At 40.4% G+C, this 19,639-nt stretch overlaps 1 protein-coding gene across 3 annotated transcripts; it reads left to right on the forward strand.

The window, feature by feature from the left end:
- The first annotated feature begins 4,848 nt into the window (after positions 1 to 4,848).
- LOC118081601 (histone-lysine N-methyltransferase SETMAR) lies at positions 4,849 to 13,551 on the forward strand. Of its 3 annotated transcripts, XM_035108100.2 has the most exons (3): positions 4,895 to 4,957; positions 10,840 to 10,895; positions 11,033 to 13,551. In XM_035108100.2, exons 2-3 carry the CDS (start codon positions 10,848 to 10,850, stop codon positions 11,831 to 11,833), a joined length of 849 nt encoding a protein of 282 aa, XP_034963991.1. In that variant the 5' UTR covers positions 4,895 to 4,957; positions 10,840 to 10,847; the 3' UTR covers positions 11,834 to 13,551. The 3 variants fall into 3 exon arrangements, with proteins under 3 accessions (XP_034963990.1, XP_034963991.1, XP_034963989.1); XM_035108099.2 differs by lacking the exon at positions 10,840 to 10,895 and having other exon boundaries at positions 4,849 to 4,957; XM_035108098.2 differs by lacking the exon at positions 4,895 to 4,957 and having other exon boundaries at positions 9,229 to 10,895.
- Positions 13,552 to 19,639: the final 6,088 nt, after the last annotated feature.

Genomic DNA, 19,639 nt, shown 5'->3' on the forward strand with positions numbered 1-19,639 from the left:
TCTTTACATGGCTGCAGTGAGGTTTGTTTGCATGTGTGAGGGGGGTATTGTTCGGTCCAGTTAGCCATATTGATTCGTTACATTCGTATGCTGTTGGTGGTTTTTACTGAAGCAAAATCCTTACCACAGGAAATATAATTGTTTAAAAAAATGATTTCTTCACATAGGCCTATGTGATTCCGGCTTTCCTCCAGAGCAGACTGCCCAGTCTTTCAGCTAAACGTTATTATGCAATGTGTTTACTCCAATTTCTTGGGCAGGAATTCTTATATCAGACATTCTTAGATATTCAGTGTCTATTAAGCAATGTGAATGAATGGATTCACAAAAACAAAACTGTGGCCTTGGGGAAGAACCCGCAGGGAAAGTAACAAAAAACATCGCCATATTATCTGCAATTCTCACCTGAAATTTCTCCAGTGTATTCTCAAGAAACTACAACCCATCTTGGAAAATGATGCCTCCATTGGGCCTTGGTATGCACACCTATCTTTCTCCTAGGCAGACCCTCAAGTTGAAATGACTACTTGCCACCAGCAATGGACCATCAAAAATGAAGCAAAGGGAACCAAACCCTGCAACAACCCCCATTGCCAATTATTTCCCCATAACAATGCTACATTATTGGACCAGATAACACTAGAATTACTTTCAGATGCTTTTTCAATTGCAGAGTCCTCTAACGTAATCGAGAACAATGGTCTTCTGCTGCTTACATAAGCCAAACTGAATTATAAATTGCATAGATCTGATATGATTGCCCTCAGTTATGACTGGGACAAGTTTCTCACAAGAGGCAGACATTCTTCTCCATCAAGTGTTAAGATTGTTGTGTTTTGAGTGCTTGCTTTAAGTAAAATGAGGCAACCAATAGTCTTGGGCTGCAATGGGGACACCTAGTGGGTTATGGGCTAGTTGGGAGTTATTACCCTAACTATCATTGCTTTTGCCTTTGGACAAAGAAAAGTCAAGTGACATATTGACTTATTTGACTTTGCTATATTCCATAATTTGATTGTGGTTCCAGCTCTAGTTTTGTTCATTAGGGCTGGCCGTCTCATTAGTAAACAGCAGGAAAGCCCTAATGCTTGTGAATGCCTTGGAAGTGATCTTTGACTTCCTTTTTTGCTTCTCAGATCAGGAGAAGCCAGCTGTGACCTACAGATAATGAGCCTGGCCTTTCAAAAGAGGGGCACGCTGACAGCCCAATGGCTCTGCAACATTTCACAGTAGAGGGACTACACAGAAGTTTATAAAATGAGCAGCTATTAAGTATACTTTCAGATACTTTGTGAGCTAGAAAATAATTAATGGAGCTAAAGGGTTGACTGGGATTGGCTTTGCAACTGAATTAATGTTCTGCATTAATTTAGCTTTTAGAGAGAGCATACATCTAGCTGTGCTGGGAGCAAGAAAATGAAACTTTGAGACCCAGTTGTAATAGCTGAGGCATCAAAAACTAGTAAAACAATTATTTCCTGTCATTCCTCCCCCTCTCGTCTTCTCCAACATCTTTTCATGGTCTATGCAGTCTCTATCACCTGTACAGGTGGGTAACCACTCACCATTGCTGGAAGGAAGGAAGGAAGGAAGGAAGGAAGGAAGTTTTGAATAAAACAAATTGCAAATACATATAACCAATTACATTTTCCCCCTTTTATTCCCTCCCCTCCCTCCCTCTCCCACCCTCCAGAAACTTCCCTCAGCTCCCCTCTCTGGTTTGTTTGTACATATTATTATCTGCATGTTACAAAATTGTACATATCACTGCATTATCTATCATCATGTTCTACTCATAAATTTGTGAATGTTCATTCAAAACCTGCCAATGAGTCCAAGTCCTTTTGTTGCTTTTGTAAATAATTTGTAAAAAGTTTCCATTCTTCCTTAAAGTCACGGTTGTCCTCGCGTAGTTTATATGTTAACTTTGCCAGTTCCGCATAGTTCATCAATCTTTCTTGCCATTGTTCTTTCGTTGGGATTTCCTCTTTCTTCCATCCTTGTGCTAACAAAACTCTTGCCACTGTTGTAGCATACATAAGTCAATTCTTTGTTTTCTTTGGCAAATCTTGTCCTAAAATCCCTAACAAAAGTGCTTCTGGTTTTTTAAAAAACTTTTTTTTCAATTCATTATATATCATCTCCCATTTTTTTTAACTTCTCTACATTCCCACCACATATGATAAAGAGTACCTTCTTTTTCTTTACATTTCCAACATGCATTTGATCTGGTTTTATACATTTTAACCATTTTTACTGGTGTAATATACCATCTATACATCATTTTCATGTAATTTTCCTTCAAGAGAGTACAATCTGTAAACTTCATATTTGCTTTCCACAATTTTCCCTAATCCTCAAGTTGTATATTATGTCCTATATCTTGCGCCAATTTAAACATAACCGATTTGACCTCATCTTTAGTTTCCCATTCTAGCAGAATACTACTGTATATGCTTTTTTCAATAACTTCACATCTTCTTCTATAACCTCCTTCTGAAATCTAGAAATTGTGTAACTGAACACTTTTTTGTTATCTTCCTTATGAATCTCATTTAATTGTCTATAATGCAACCAACTCTGGACATGTTCTTTAATTTCATCGTAGTCTTTTAATTTCCATTTTCCTTCTTGATCTCTCAGTAGGTCTCTATATGTAGGCCAAATTCCCTTTTTACCTAGCAGTTTGAGTAACAAAGCTTCAATTAGGGATAGCCACCATGGTGTCTTTTGTTCTATTAAATCTTTATACCTCTCCCACACTATTAACGATCTCCTAATTATATGGTTGTAAAATCCTTTATGCACTTTCCCTTTCCCATACCATAAGTATGCTTGCCATCCATATCTGTTATCATGACCTTCCAAATCTTCTTCCTTTTCCAATTTTAGGAAGGAAGGAATTTAATACATCACCAAAAAAGGCAAGTATTTTCACACCAAGAAATGTTAATATGTATAGATACAAAGTTAAAAAATAATTGCTATAAATTTTAATAGAAATGCAATGTATCTTGCCATAGTGAAGAAGACTTTGAGTAGGTAGCCTGTGTGCCTGTTCAGTCTGCCATCCAGGTGCTCCGTTCAAAGTCCCCCTCTCCCTTCTCGTGTTTCTTTATCTTTAATTTAGATTTAAACCAAACAGCACATTTTTTTTTTGTTTAAGCTCACTACAAAATTTGTATGGTAGTGTCCAGAGGCTGATGCTTGGGGAATGCTCTTCAGGCCCATGGCACCCCAATGGGAGGTTGCTTGCTCTTGATGGGGTCACACTTCCTTTGAAGGAAAGGGTACCTAGCTTGGGGCTTCTTCTGGATGCTTTGCTGCCGCTTGAGGCTCAGGTGGCCTCAGTGGCGCAGACTGCCTCCCATCAACTTTGGCTGGTGGCCTCTGTCTGGACAGGGATAGCCTAACTTCTGTTGCCTATACTCTGAAACTGTTGTAATAGAGAGATGCAGAGGGCGAGAAGTGAGGTTACAGTAGCCCTAATATAGCCCAGTAAGTAATCCAGTAAGTTTACAAGGTTTGGCTGTGGCTGCTTTGTTTTTTTCCCCCACACAAAAACAACGACCACCACAAATCCTACACACTGCCTCTCAATGTGCACCAAAGAAAAAATGTGACCTTGTTCTCTCCTCCCAGCCTAAGTTCAACATATGACCCAAGTGTGCAGCAGACTTTTCTGAAGATACCTTATTCTTCCACTTTAAAATTTGTTTGTTTGTTTCTTTGTGTTTGTTTGTTTGTTTGTTTGTTTGTTTAAAAACCCTTTTTCCTTTGGTTGGGATAAGACACACTGCTGCTATGCTTAAAAAGTATGGTGTTTTCCTACACACATGCAGAGTTTTCAAATGCCTTCACTGTACTTTTCTCAGCACCTGCAGAAAACATTCTTAGAAAGCAGGGGGTTGGACTGGATGGCCCTTATGGTCTCTTCCAACTTTATGATTCTATGAAAGCCGAGGTAATTTTAATTGTAAAGATAAAGCAGCCCCTGACCATCAGCTACAGTCGTGTCCGACTGGGGTTGCGGCGCTCATCTCGCTCTATAGGCCGAAGGAGCCGGCGTTTGTCCGCAGACAGCTTCCGGGTCATGTGGCCAGCATGACAAAGCTGCTTCTGGCGAACCAGAGCAGCACACGGAAACGCCGTTTACCTTCCTGCCGGAGCGGTCCCTATTTATCTACTTGCACTTTGATGTGCTTTCGAACTGCTAGGTGGGCAGGAGCTGGGACCGAGCAACGGGAGCTCACCCCGTTGCAGGGATTCGAACCGCCAACCTTCTGATCAGCAAGCCCTAGACTCTGTGGGTTAACCCACAGCGCCACCTGGGTCCAATTTTAATTGTAGAATCAAAGAAATGTAGAGTTGAAAAAGGGACCAGAGGGTCATCTAGTCCAACCCCCTGCAGTGCAGGCATCTCAACACGCAGTCTCCCATCCAATTTGAAATCAACCCTGCTTAGCAAATGTGACAGCAGTTTTATTGCTGCTTTGCAATGCTTTAAAATACAGCTATGACTTTTTATGTTCTTTTATCGTTTTATCTTTTTGCAAACCCGCTTTGAGCGTTTGTTTTTGAGCGGTGTGCACACATTCTACAAAATATCTACTGTAAGTAGAATGCCTTCCTGCAACTTAGCCCGCAAGCGATAGTCCATGCGCGACTCTCAACTCAAGTCTTTGGCTTTTTCTTCCAGCGACGCTTCCGGCGTCCACCTCCAGCTTGTCCTTCATTGGTGGCTTGGCCATTCGTCGAGCGAAGCCTTGCGCGGAGCTGACCAATCCTAACAGAGCAGGGCGGAGGAAAGAGTAGGGTTTTTTTTTTTTTTTTTAAAGCCCCTGCCGTATTGGCTCTTTGGGTTGACCCTTAGAGGCGAAACATGGACGTGAGTGGAGGGCTGGAGAACTTCCCCGTGGCTGTTTGGCCGCGGCTGGAGGAGCCGCCGGCGTTCCAGGTGAGAGCGGCGACCGTTGAAACGGAAGGGCGGAGGAACGAGAGGGCGAAGCCAGTTTCAGCAGCTGTGGAAAAGCGGGCGGGGGACGGCGGCCATTTATCTCTCTCGCAAGGGTCGCTGGGAATTGTAGTTCTTTCTGGGTCTGCCACTTACCTCTGGTAAGGGGAATTTCCCCAGGTCTCTCAATACTGTACAGAGGTTTTATGTAACCGCTGGTTCTTCTAACTGCTGTTCCTTCGGGGAGAGAGTTCACAGGGGATTAAATGATTAGGATGAACAAGCTGTGTATGCCACATTGAGTTCCTTTGGAGAAAAGGGGTGGGGAGTGTATATTGTTGTTGTTGTTGTTGTTGTTGTTGTTGTTGTTATTTTAGTGTTTTTTTCTTTAAAAAGGGGGTATGAGTCCCTCCCAAAAAAAGCACTGATTATTATTATTCAAAATAAAATAAAAAAATTCCTTCCAGCAGCATCTTAAAGACCAACTAATTTTTTTATTTTGGTATGAGTTGGTCTTTAAGGTGCTGCTAGAAGGATTTTTTTTTATTTTGTTTCGACTACGTCAGCCCAACACGGCTACCTACCTGTGACTATTATTATTCACTTACATAGATGTACTCAGAAGTGTTGCATAGGATTGGGCTGCGCATGTACGGGTGGTATACCTGCAATGTTTGGGACTGAAGCTCACGTATACATCACGCATCATTGCAAGAATAGTTCCATGCAATTTCATTTAATCGGTTTATTGCATGCCCTTCCCCCCCCACCTCCAAAGGAGTTCAAGGTGGCACACATGGCTCTTGTGCTCTCCCACCCACCCTCCTCATTTAAACCCCCACAACAACCTTGCAAAGTGAGTTAGGCAGAGACAGAGAGGTCACCCAGGGAACTTTGCGGGTGAGCAGGGGTTTGAACCTTGGTCTCCCAGGTCCTAGTCCAGTGCTCGAACTACTGTACTACACCACACATATATTTAGCACGTTTATAACTTGCTTTTCTTCCACCATGGAACTCAAGGCAGTGTGTAGGGGGGGGGGCACTGCTTGGTTTCCCAACCAGGCCTCGAGCAGACCCAGACCTGCTTTCAGCAAGGTGTCCACTTCCTGTGGCCTCTCTAAAGTCAAGTGTGAAGTCAAACTTTTGTTTTACTTGGAATACTATTCCACCCTAGTCCTAAACATATTGACTAATAGAATCATAGAATGGTAAAGTTGGAAGAGACCCTGAGAATCATCTATTCTAGCCCAACCACCTGCAATGCAGGAATATGCAGCTGTCCCATATGGGTATCGAACCTGCAACATTGGTGTTATATCAGGGCCATTCCGTGAAAAATGAGCCTGATAAGAAAAAAATTATTTTTAAAATATACTTATTTTACTTATAGTTTCATTAACTAAACATATTAAAGTTCAATATTCCAAAGAAAAAAAGAATTTAAAATTATTTTTTTCATGAGAAATTTGAGCTTGAAGTTTCAGTATCACTTTTCTGATTGTGTAGCTTAATTTTGTTCATTTAGGTTGGCATTATTTTTTAAAGATAAACAAAAATTGTGGTTGTCATTGTTGGTATATTATTAAAGTGAAGAACTTTGTCTACACATTGGACTTGAAATTTTTTAAATAGGTAAGTTATTTCTATTTTATTTTTATTATTGAATGGGATGCTGTTTCAGTGTCCCACCCGTGACAGCAAAAGGTACAAAAGTTTATTTTGTGATAAAACTAATTTATAGGTTATGTTTGTTTTATTGTGGGAGTATGTATTAGAGTATAACACACCTATCAATAATAAAAATGCAGTTAATTAATGTAAACACCATGAAATTTTAATAATTCTTTTTCTGTCCCACCCGTGACAGTTTTCAACTTGTTTTACTGTTGTAGCTTGAGTTAGTGATTTCAGCAAGTGATTTCAGCTCTCTGCAGACAGGAGACAGATTCCTCATGTAACAATTCTTTATTCTGGCAAACAAGACTGAGGGACTGAGGAGAGGGGAACTAGCTAGAAAGGGATACATTTTGGAGGGAACAATCTCAAGCAACCACAAAGCTGCCTTTTGGTGGAAACCAATAAGACTAAGGAGCCAAATGCAGCTGCTTGAATGAACCAATAGTAGCTGTTCCTTCTGGAACATAAAGGCAGTTACCGTTACTTTACCCTAATGCGAATACATACAGTAATACAGATAATATAACCTTTGAATCAATACACAAAATGGGAAAGACTACATCTGCAGAACGTATGAGAATGGTGAATGCAAAAAGTGTGTACTTAATTTGCACACCCTAATTGATGAAGACTTAAACATGTCGTCTGAGATTTTCTGGAAGCAATGGAAAGATGACTGTTCTAGCCGGCCTAAGGTTTTTGAAGCAAAAGGAACCATAGAAGAAGCTGTCAATGAGCTACAAAATCAATTTAGTAAATTTAAGAAGCACTTCTTTGTAAAGTGATTACAAACTAAAGCTTTCAAAAATATGAAAGACACAGTAGCTGATGATGAGGTGATTCTTCAAGTGGATTTTGCTGAAAACTATTTGGCAACATCGCAAGATGAAATCCAAAGTGCACACTGGACCCACAACCAAATCACAGTATTTACAGGTTGTGCTTGGACTCAAGGCAAAGTACGTTCTTTTGCCGTGGTTTCGGATCACTTAACCCACGACAAATACTCAGTATATGCATGCATAAAAGCCATAATTGAAGAACTTAAGAATTTAACAGACTGACAAAGGTCAAAATCTATTCTGACGGATGTGCTGGTCAGTTCAAAAATAAGTACACACTGTCCAATCTGTGTTTTATGCCTGAAGACTTTGGTGTTGATGGGGAATGGTTTTTTTTTTGCTACATCCCACGGCAAGGGTGTCGTGGATGGGATTGGTGGATTAACTAAGCAAGCAGTTTGGAATGCAGTAAAACAAAGGAGAGTAGTAATCAATTCAGCCTCAGATTTTGTTAAATGTGCTGAAAAAGCAGTACCGAGAGTGAAGTTTGTCCTTTTAACACCTACTGATATCAGTGCAAATATGGCGATGCTAGACGAGCGCTGGACTTTGGTGAGGAAGATTCCAAACGTGCAGTCCAACCGTTTTTTTAAAGCTAAAGACAAAAGAAGTTTAGTTTATGGACCTTCTTTTCAAAAGTCCACCCACGTAGTCTTCACAGAACTGTTCAAGTTAAAAGTTTCTGATGTTTACAGAGATTCTGAAAGTGACACAGAAAAACAAGATGGTGTAGCAAGTTGTACAAATGAAACAGATGTGCCGGTGGTTGGATTGAAGCCGTTCGTTGATGGAGTGACTATTGGGACATATGTTTTAGTTGAATTTGAAACAACTACAAAAAGACAAAGAACCAGGCCTACTAAATATAGATATGCTGCAATATGCCAAAGTAATGTTGAAGATGATGGAGAAGTCAAGGTGATGTGTATGCGAGCAGTTAACAATTCTGGAAAGCTGTTTCAAGTTGATGAAAAAGACATATCATATGTGCAGTTTGAACATATTCTTAGTATCTTACCCCAACCTAATGTTAAACGAGTCAGAAGGAACATTTTTTATGAATTTACTGAAAATGTAGATGTGTTTGAAAGTGGTTGATTGGCCCAGAGATGGACTAGAAGAAAATATTTTTTAAAATCGATTTTAATTTTAGTAAATACAACATTATACTTTGTAGGCTATGGTAGATAGTAAGTGTAGTAATAGCAAAAGGTTTTTTGTAATTATTCCATTTTTAACAACCTTAATTGTATGTTAAATCAAGTGTATGCCAGACGCGTCCCACCCGTGACATTTCATTGTCCCACCCGTGACAGCATTTTTTCCTTAATTTTGTATCATTAAATTTCTTAACCTAAATTTCTGATTGCATAGTTGTAACCAATAAACATTGATTTAAACAGATATGCTGAGTTTATAATTGATTCACCTCCGAACTCACAGAGTTTTTCCATAAATCAAACTTATCTCAAGCTCCATGTCCTTTTTTGTCCCACCCGTGACAATACTTTAACATTTAATAAAATTGTCAAAAATATCCATAAAAAAATTAAAAATTAGTAAAATGTTCAGTATCTTATTAAGAACATAGTTCAAATTTTGGTTGTTAATTTTTATGTATATTTACATTCTTACGCATGTGTGAATACCAAAAAACATGGTCCAAGTGTCCCACCCGTGACAATGGAATGGCCCATCAACACCACACTCTTAACTGAGCTATCCAGTTGGTCCCAGTTAGAAAGATTCCTGCATTGCAGGGAGTTGGACCTGGCCTTCGTAGTCCCTTCCAACTCTACCATTCTATGATTCTAAGCAGAGCTGAGAGTTATGTAAGTTTAATTCACTTTGGTATTGCGATATCCCCTGTCTTTTGAAAGTATAGATCTCATTGTCTTCTGGCAGGTCTCCTATAACTTTAATCCTCCTGCTAAGGCAGGAGTTCAAAAGTTGAAGGTATTTGCCCTGCTTTTACCTCCAGTTCGAATTCTAGCTCTTGTGCAGATGCTAAAGCCGCTGGAACCCTTCCAGACACCAGCCCATCACTACATGGAAAAGTAGGCAGGTTTCCTTTGCTTTCTCCAGTGAGTGCTAAAGGACCCTGCACTATCAGTAACATCCATGAGATGTCACTCTTATCTTTGGCAGAACCGTTCCACCTTATTGCTTAAATTATTAGTGTTCTTTGAAACGGAATTCACAGGCAAATGTTTAGATTTCCTGTTGCTGTTTGATTTTAAAGTTTACTAATATTAGATGTGTTGTATGTATGAATGCAGACCTTATTATAAATTGATTTAAAAAGGGTTGCAATGACATGTTTTTTCCAATACGTGTGTACACTGTGTACCAAATAAAAATATTCTTACATCAGTCATCAACATGAGATGCTACAAAAAGTGGGTGGACTTTTGAAATGTCTTCTCATTGAAATATAGTTTGAAATTACATAATCTTAAATTTTGGAATAGACATGATACATAATAAATTTATTCCTCCCAGTCAATTTGTAGTGAAAAATCAGTACAAATTTAAATTTGGATTAAATATGGCAGGGAAAGGGGAAAAGAAAAAGAGACTTATGGAAATATTTTACTTTTCAACATTAACACAATACCTTCCAGAATATGTGCCATCTATTTCAGGGATGGGGAAACGATGGCCCAGTTCTCTGAACTGTTAAGGTCATAGTGAATGCTGATTCTGTCTTCTGCGGCATTAGCTACCCCGACTACATTCAGCTTTCCTTTGTCTCTGAAAATGAAACCTAAAAGGATATGATCACTTCCTCCCAAGGTTCCCAGTACTTACACTTCGTCAATCAACTCCTCCCGGTTGGTGAGCACCAGGTCCAAGATAGATGATCCCCTTGTTGCTTCTTCCACCTTCTGGGAAATGAAACTAGCAAAGCTGTGATAAATCAATATGTACATTATCACAGCCACATATTGATGAAAATTAAATAGGAAATGCATTAAACTTCAACCATCTCCTTTCTGTATTCTGTCATGTAGAAATAAAGCAAACTTTATTTCACATTCTTCTAATGTTTTTAAAGGACCCATTTGCCACCCCAAACACGCTGAATCACGGCTGGTCACTTCAGATAAAATTAGAAGCATGAGATTTGTGTGAGCTTGGCAGGGTAATTTTATCCTTGCTTTGGCTAATGAGCTACTTTAGAGGAATTAAATTATTAGTGCATCCTCAGCCATTCCATGTGGACTAGCACCTGCATTGTAAAAATAGATCTCTGCAGAAATCCTCTAGGGAGCAAGGCAAAATCAAAAACGCAAATGCAGAAAAGCATTTAGTTGTGTATGCTTGTAAACATGTTTACATTTCATATGTTGATGTGTATTTCAGCAAACATAATGAAACCCTTGAATGGAGAATTCAGCTGTATATGCATTTACCCAAAAGTAAGTCTTGTTGAGCTCAGTGGTGCTTTCTTCTCAGTAGACATGTATAGGAGTATGCAGTATTTGTCTCATATGCTATGGCTGGTTTGTTTTTTTAATGTAGAATACACTACACAATGATCTGTTTTCTTTTGCAGTATAGCCCAGATCATGTGGCTGGAGAGGGAGGAGGACCAGACCCATCTGAAGTCTCCCTTAATGGCTGCAGCTGTCATTCCTCTTCCTGTCTTGCCTCTACGTGTTCCTGCCTTCATTATGGGGAAAACTACAACAATCAGTGCATTAACTGTGAAGGAAATGAACTAGATTTTTCGAAGCCTGTTTTTGAATGCAACACTATGTGCCATTGTGGAGAGTTGTGTCAAAACAGGGTGATTCAAAGGGGCTTGCAATTCCGGCTTGAAGTCTTCAAGACTGCCAAGAAAGGATGGGGTCTCCGCAACCTGGAGTTTATACCCAAAGGAAGATTTGTTTGTGAATACGCTGGGGAAATACTCAACTTCAGAGAAGCATGTGGAAGGATACAGTCACAGACATCAAGCGATTCAAATTACATTATAGCAGTAAGAGAGCATTTCTGCAATGGACAGATAATGGAGACATTTGTGGATCCCACTTACATTGGTAATGTTGGTAGGTTCCTGAACCATTCCTGTGAACCAAACCTCTTTATGGTTCCTGTCCGAGTAGACTCAATGGTACCTAAATTGGCACTTTTTGCCAACCGTGATATTTGTGCCAATGAAGAACTTTCATATGATTATTCAGGTAGATACCATAATTACTCGCCTGAGAAAGATCAAGAAGAGCTGCAGCAAGTGGAAGTATCTAAGAAACCTTGTTACTGTGGGGCCAAATTATGTGCAAATTTTTTGCCCTATGATAGTTCATTATTCCACAAAAATGACCCAAGAAGCCGTGCTGTGGAAACACTCTGAGAATAGAACCAGTAGCATGTGATGCTCTCTATATATTAATTACCATTGCAAAAATACTAATGCCCTGTTCTGGTATGAGGGATCAGTGCATGGAATCAGCATTCCACACAGGTAGATGATGGAGATCTGCTTCCCTATCTAACATTGCAATGCTGATTGAAGTGGCTGGATATAACTTTTGATGCACATGGAACATGTGACTTCCCAGGCTACTACTAGCTGTCACATTTGACTAATTGCACTCAGCCAAAGCTGGATCAGGGCCTCTCTTCCTGAAATAATCCTTTGGGGACTTAATGAACTTTTAAAATATATTACTATGGAATGAATGACTCACCATCTGGATATTTATATCCATAACCCAAACCTAGAAATGGGACATGATGATTTAATTGAAACTTGCTTTTGTGTACATGTGATTAGCAATACATACGTATAACCAGTAATTTTCTGTTCTTGGATTGTACAGCAATAAGTTATTCCCCTTCTATATTTTGTTCTAGTCATAAAAGGATAATGCATGGATGGAGAACCTATGGCCCCCCATAGGTTGCTGGACTACAACTCCCATGATCCCTGAACATTGACCATGCTCGCTGGGGCTTATGAGTCCGACAGTATCTGGATGACCACAGGTTTCCAGCCCCTGCAGTTAAAGCATTAGGGGCATAACAAATGAATGCCAGTGTGACTAGATTCCTCATCAGACCTAAAATCTATCAATATAAAAATTATTTATGAAATAGTCTGTGTATACTATTAATTGCTTAACATAAACTGCTGTCTCATATACCTTTTAATCTGCCTGGGGTTATCACCAGGCCCTTGTCCCTAGAGGTGACTTGGTAATCTCAAATTACTGTCTAATAGGCAGTCCACTGAGTTCACACCCATCATAATATCTAAAGTAAGTTACCACTATCACTACCTCCTTTAACTACCCTTTACTTGGCTGATAAAAGCATGGATGTGGGTTGAGATTTATTATCCATCCGGACCAGAAGGCATCAAGTATATGAGCCAGCTCTTTTATTTTATTTAGACAACAAAAGCAACACTGAACATAAACAAATGAGTATGTGCAGCCATTCAATAAAGAATAGGAAATAATTCTACCCAATAAACTGGCACAATATATGATTCTCCTTTCCACTCACCATCTTGCCCATCAACTTTTCCCCCTGCCCTTTTTTACTGACTTGTTTAACTGTCCTCAACAGATATTCTCCACTGATCACATTTTCTGAGTCTTCCCGCCATTCTATCTTGCTCTCTTTGTTGCACTTCTACAGTCCTGTTTTCAGAAACACATACTGTCCTTGCTTTTTCTTGTCTCTGTTACAGTCAAGTCAACATAAATTTGCACCTAGTGATTATTCTAATGATCACTTGTTCAATTGGGACTGGAGGCCATTTTCTTGCCTTCTTTGAACCTCACATTCCTTTTCCAGAAGGGAAATGTGTGAATCAGTGCCCTGACCTTGCATACCAGTAGAACAAATACCCTGGTACTGGTGTCAAATACACAAGAATGTATATTATTATGATTAAAAATGGTTTCCCATCCCTTCAATTTCGGCTCTCTAAGCAGAGAAAGGAAATCACTGTAAGCAATAGCACTGCTGCACAGTATGAGACTATAAGTGAAATATATATATATGAAGCCTTATTTTTGTGATCATTCAAGCCTGCCTTCAATAAAAGCCAAGGGGCCTGTTTTCCTCTTTTGTGATTTTTTTTCAGTCTGGCTTGGAAGCAGCAACAAGCTAAATGCAAGGAGGTTCTTTTAATGAGATTCAGAAGCAATACAAACACGAAGTGAATGAGAAGATTAAAGATTTTATTCTAAACAGCAATCGTATACATTACCAAGCAAGTACTTCGATCTGCTACTGGGAAGCCCTCAAGAAGTGGCAGTGACCCCCCTTCAGTTTTTGCACGACCCTCTGGCCATCAGTTCATGCACGAGGTTCTCAGAACTATGCCCCCAAACCATCCAGTTTATAGATAGCTAACTTGCTAGCCTACGTGCCTTGCCCGACTAGCTAGTGCAGATTATTAATTAGCTAGCCCCCTCTTCCAATACCGCATGTTCTTCCAAACAATGTCTAACATCAAAGAAGGTACAGTGGTACCTCGGATTACAGACGCTTCAGGTTACAAACTCCGCTAACCCAGTACCTCGGGTTAAGAACTTTGCTTCAGGATGAGAACAGAAATCACGGGGCGGCAGCGGGAGGCCCCATTAGCTAAAGTGGTGCCTGAGGTTAAGAACAGTTTCAGGTTAAGAACGGACCTCCAGAACGAATTAAGTTCTTAACCCGAGGTACCACTCTATCCTGTGTTATCACTTCTTCCTTCCACCAGATTATACATTAAAGGCTGATCTCAGCCACCAAATAACTTTAACAAGAGATAGAGGACATAAACAGAGGCAGGAAGAATTGACCATGTCATATCACTAAACTCCAAATACAAATATATTTGTATACATCCCCCCCAATTCATATAGCCATCTGTTAGCACATCTAGTTATTCCTGAGATTGAGATAAGGTTCATTATAAGGCATTAAAAAAGAAATGAATAAAATATTATACTGTGATGATTCCCATGTTTTAAATATCTGTGTTTCAAGCCTTAAAGACATAAGCCCTGCTGGATCAGACCAAAGGCCTCCCTCATCTAGTATCCTGGTTCCCACAAAGGCAAAACAAAAGTCACTGGGAAGCCCCCTGGGATGATAGCTCTCTTCCACTGTTTCCTCCAGAAACTGTTAGGAACATTATACCCTTTGTCCATCTGGCTCCGTATTGTCTACACTGACTGGCAGCAGTTCTGAATAAGTCTGAATAAGTTCTGAATAAGTCTGAACTGTCCTCTTGATCGCATCTCTGCTGCAAAAGCTTGGGTGAGGATATGAGCTTGCCAACCACCCACTTTTACCACCAGGCTGACTCCTGAAGCAAAGCACTCCCACACCAGCAATTTATAAGAACCGCAAAAGACCTCGTGTTTCGGTGGGTGGAAGTGAAGGTGGAGGTGGGCAGAGGAATCTCATTTTCATTGCAACTCCATATTGTAGATTTTTTTAGCTGGGAAAATACAGTTCCTCAGAAGCAGAGTTCTGCTCTTCAAAATGTCATCTGGATCAGCTGTGTATTCCAGTTAGTAAATGAAAGTTCCATAGTCATTAACTCTATGCTTATACAGTACCTGTACAGAGGAAACAACATTGGGGGGGGGGGTTTAAAAGAGAGGAGTTTGTTCTCTTGGAAGATAATGGGTATTGCTCTCATTTCCAGTCTGCCTGTGACAGGTTTACTTTACCCAGTACACTTTTTCTTTTCTTTTCTTTTTGCGAGACAAGTTCGGGAAACCAACTGGGTCACAGTGGACAGATGAAGATTAGCTAATCTTATCATAACATAACTGCTACCATTGCCTTTTGAGGCGCCACATAAGCAGTCTGAAATTCAGTGCCCTGTCAGACATTTCCCTTTTCGTTTTATACACGGACATGTGTCTATTGTATTACTTCAAGTATTAACCACTTTTCGGGAGGGACCACTTCCCCCTTTAAAAATGAATGTTCACTTACAATGTAACACTTCAAACTTCTCCTGTTCGCTTTTTTTTTTTTTTTTTGGTCAAAATCCACAAGCACAAACAGCTTGCGTCGTCGTTATAAAGGAATTATCTGCTTAGATTTCTGATACAGAATTATAATTATTACAGTTGTGTGTATGGGTGCACATTCATACCTTTAAGAACACAAGAAGAGCTTGCTGGGTCAAACCTTGTAGTCCACTATCCTGTTCTCACAGTCGCCAAACAGATGCCCGTGGGAAGCCAATTCCACTATTAGAGGGCAGGCCCCCTCTAATAGTGGAGGTAGCCATTGTTATCCTTGTCCATGGTTTCTTTCTAATCCTTTTTAAAAGCCACCCTAGTTTGTGGGTGGCCCTTCTGTGCAGGTGAGTTCCATAGCATATGCAGTGTGTAAAGTGATTTATTCTCTCTGCCTGAATCTTCCAACTAATTGCTCAGCCACGATCAAACTTTTCAGGTAGCCTCCCACCCCCACATAGTATAGAAACTCAGAAGACGTTCCAAAAACATGTGTGTGATATGCCAAAGATAATAGACCAATGTAGCAAAATAAGTTAACATACAGTTAGACAGGTCTAATGATTATGATGCCTTTTCTGGAAAAACTGGAGCTCCTTAGTAATGCAACTTGGCCGCAAATAGTTCTCTCGGCTACACCTGCTTTGCGCTTAAGGGCGTAACCTATGACTGCCACTGAAATGAATAATGGTTTTGTGCCAGGACCAAAGCCAAAGCAATTTGGCTTTTATATAGCATTTGTAGTTGTGGTTTGGATTTCGTTTTCTTTTTATTCTGTGCTGTTTGTAGCTGCCTTGGGATCTTCATAGGCAGGAAGAAGAGATCTTTTAAACAAGGAAGTGATATGAGCAGTGCAGAAGTCATGTACTTCACAGATAATGTTACTGTTGGGGTGACTGCAGCAAGCGTGATGAGCAGGGAACAAAAGCAGAGTCAGCTGGAACTGTGCATCATATTCAAGTGTGAGATCAAAAACACCCCCTTTATGAGCTTTGGCTTTAAGCAGCTAAGAGTCAGTAACAAAACTGCAGTTCTTCTGTGTTTATTCTAGGCTTAGTTCTCAGCAATGATATGGATATAGTATTGCCTCTGAACTGATCTTTGACTGTTATAAAAAATTATTACTATTACTATTACTAGTATTGCCTCTTCTATTTTTTCAAAAAATATTTTTATTGGTTTTCCCATATATACATCCTCTAACAATATTTATCTAACAATTTTCTATATTCCCCCCTCCCCTGGACTTCCCTCATATTCCCATTTTGTTTTATTTCCATATTACTCACCCTGCGTGTTGTTTCCCAAAATTTTCCCAATACATATAATCTTACTTTTTGTTATATACAATTGTGTTTGTTTATTCAAACCCTGCCAGTGAGTCCAATTCTTTATGTTGTTTCTTCATATACAGTGGAACCTCGGTTTATGAACACCTCGGTTTATGAATTTTCGGTTTATGAACGTCGCGGACCCATCTGGAACGGATTAATTCACTTTCCATTACTTTTAATGGGAAAGTTCGCTTCAGTTTATGAACGCTTCAGTTTATGAACAGACTTCCGGAACCAATTACACCCATGTTTCAGTTTATGAACGCTTCAGTTTAAGTACTCCGCGGACCCGTCTGGAACGGATTAATCCACTTTCCATTACTTTCAATGGGAAAGTTCGCTTCAGTTTATGAACGCTTCAGTTTATGAACAGACTTCTGGAACCAATTGTGTTCATAAACCGAGGTACCACTGTATGTTTAAATGGTTCCCATTCTCTTTTAAGGTCTTTGTTATCCCTTTCAGTATTGCCTCTTCTAAACCACCACAGTTTTCCTAAAGTTTCTTTACTTCTGAACCAGTCTTTTAAAAGTGTAAAAAGAGAACTGCTGTTTCCGAGCACAATTCAAAGTGTTGGTGCTGACCTTTAAAGCCTTAAACGGCCTCAGCCCAGAATACCTGAAGGAGCTTCTCCACCCCCATCGTTCTGCCCGGATACTGAGGTCCAGCGCCGAGGGCCTTCTGGCGGTTCCCTCACTGTGAGAAGCCAAGTTACAGGGAACCAGGCAGAGGGCCTTCTCAGTAGTGGCACCCGCCCTGTGGAACGCCCTCCCATCAGATGTCAAAGGAATAAAAAACTATCTGACTTTTAGAAGACAACTGAAGGCAGCCCTGTTTAGGGAAGTTTTAAATGACTGATCTTTTAATGTGTTTTTAAACTTTGTTGGAAGCCGCTCAGAGTGGCTGGGGTATAAATAAATAATTTTTCTTCATCATCATCATCATCAGTTCAAAGGCCCATCTAATCCATCTTTCTGTTATTCCACTGGCCAAACAGACGTCTGCGGGAAGCAGCTCTTAAGCCCGACAGCACTTGTGATTCCCATAGTCATTCAGAAGCTTGCTGCCTCCAATACTGAAGATTTGCTGTGACACCATAATGCTGCCATTCTGCTACAGGGCAGCAAGACATATAGTGCAATGCACTCCTGAGTCCCTCACAGGAATATAGCTGTGTCTTTCATCTAAAAAATGCAGAGGTCATCAAATGAAATCTGAGCTAACAGGGCTGAAAGCTTTCAAAACAGTTATTTCATGGCCCTGCTGATATTTAAACATAGTATACCAGGGGGGCAGTTCTAGTGGTATCCAAAGATGACAAATCACTTTGTTTATACATATCTTCCTTTAATACCAGGTTTTGATTTAGCCATGCAGAGCTGGATTTGTTCTAGTAAGCAAATTTTAGCAATCTTTTCTTGGGTTTGGACACCAGTCAGAATCGACAGTTAAAGAGGTGCAATGGAGCTCCTATTTCTACCATCTGGAAGACTTGCATATAGGTGCACCTTAGAGTTTGCTCTAAGCATAATACCGTAAATCTATTTGGAAAATACAAAATAAATAGTGGAATAATCTTGTAGCAGAGATTCATGAGAAGCAGCTGGGATCTCTCTTATCCCTGCCTCAAAATCGAAATCACAGCCCCTTCTCACAAATCTCTGCTGCAAGACTATTCCACACTTTCCCATGTATCATCTAAGACAGGCACCCCCAAACTTCGGCCCTCCAGATGTTTTGGACTACAATTCCCATCATCCCTGACCACGGGTCCTGTTAGCTAGGGATCATGGGAGTTGTAGGCCAAAACATCTGGAGGGCCGCAGTTTGGGGATGCCTGATCTAAGATTTATCATGCTCAGATAACTGTTGTCCTCCAGATATTGCTAGACTCCAACTGTTATTGGCCTTTCATTGGCTAATTAAACAATCTATGGCCTTTTAAACTAGGGGTGGGTATGGTTTTTGATTGTTACTATGGTATGTATTATTGTGTTTTTATATTGTAAACCCCCTGTGATCCTTGCATGAAGGGTAATAATAGTAGTGTGTGATCTTATTATTATTTTCCCTACCTTCCACAAGCCTAAGTGCTACACTTTCATCTTCCATAGGATTTTTTTTTTAGGGGGTAAAAAAAAAATTGCTTATAAATTCTAAGGTGCATGGAGGAAGACCCAGAGGGATAAACATAGATCAGCACTGCTAGCCACTCAACCAAAAAAATAATGGCCTAGTCGGGGTTTTTTGTTTACCCGCTCAAATGGTTCTTTCATAGCCATTTTCCATAGGCTCTGTTGAGCTGGGGATAGCTAGTGTAGCAGACTAGAATGAAGAGAGGTTTACAGCAGCAGCTGATTTGCTATACATTTCCCCATGTTAGAACTTAAGGGCAGACTCATTCCTTCACAGCTGCCAGCACCAGCCACAGGCAGTAGCGGTGTGTGTTTCGGGGTGCTATTGGAGTTACTGCTGCATATGGGCGATGGGGAAGGGTTGCTCCTTCCTGTTCACCCACATGGACTCGACCTCACCACCCTGCTGGCCCAACCATGTCCAGGTAAGTGTGAGGACGGTGCTTCCATCCCACCATATGCACCACTACTGGCCACAGGAGTCTGCCAAGTCCTGCTCCCTGCTGGGCTGGCTCAATATATTTTGCTGCCTGAGGCAAAGGAGCAGATGGTACCCTCGCCCAATCCACATACAGAATTCAAGCAGATCAGCATGTTGATGTGACCTTGGTGATCCTCCATTGTACCTGAGGGTAGCTAGTTAGCTCAGGGAGTGTAGAGCAGGCTAGCTCAGGGGGAAAGAATGGCAAGCTGCTGTGGTCCCCAGCAC

This window comes from Zootoca vivipara, chromosome 2, assembly GCF_963506605.1.
Source record: "Zootoca vivipara chromosome 2, rZooViv1.1, whole genome shotgun sequence".
NCBI lineage: Eukaryota > Metazoa > Chordata > Lepidosauria > Squamata > Lacertidae > Zootoca > Zootoca vivipara.

Bases quoted from the DNA above. Each gene is read 5' to 3' on its own strand.
- LOC118081601 (XM_035108098.2), top strand. From the start codon at position 10,794: ATGCTTGTAAACATGTTTACATTTCATATGTTGATGTGTATTTCAGCA. The intron at 10,896-11,032 runs GTAAGTCTTGTT...TTTCTTTTGCAG, and splicing joins GTATATGCATTTACCCAAAA to TATAGCCCAGATCATGTGGC.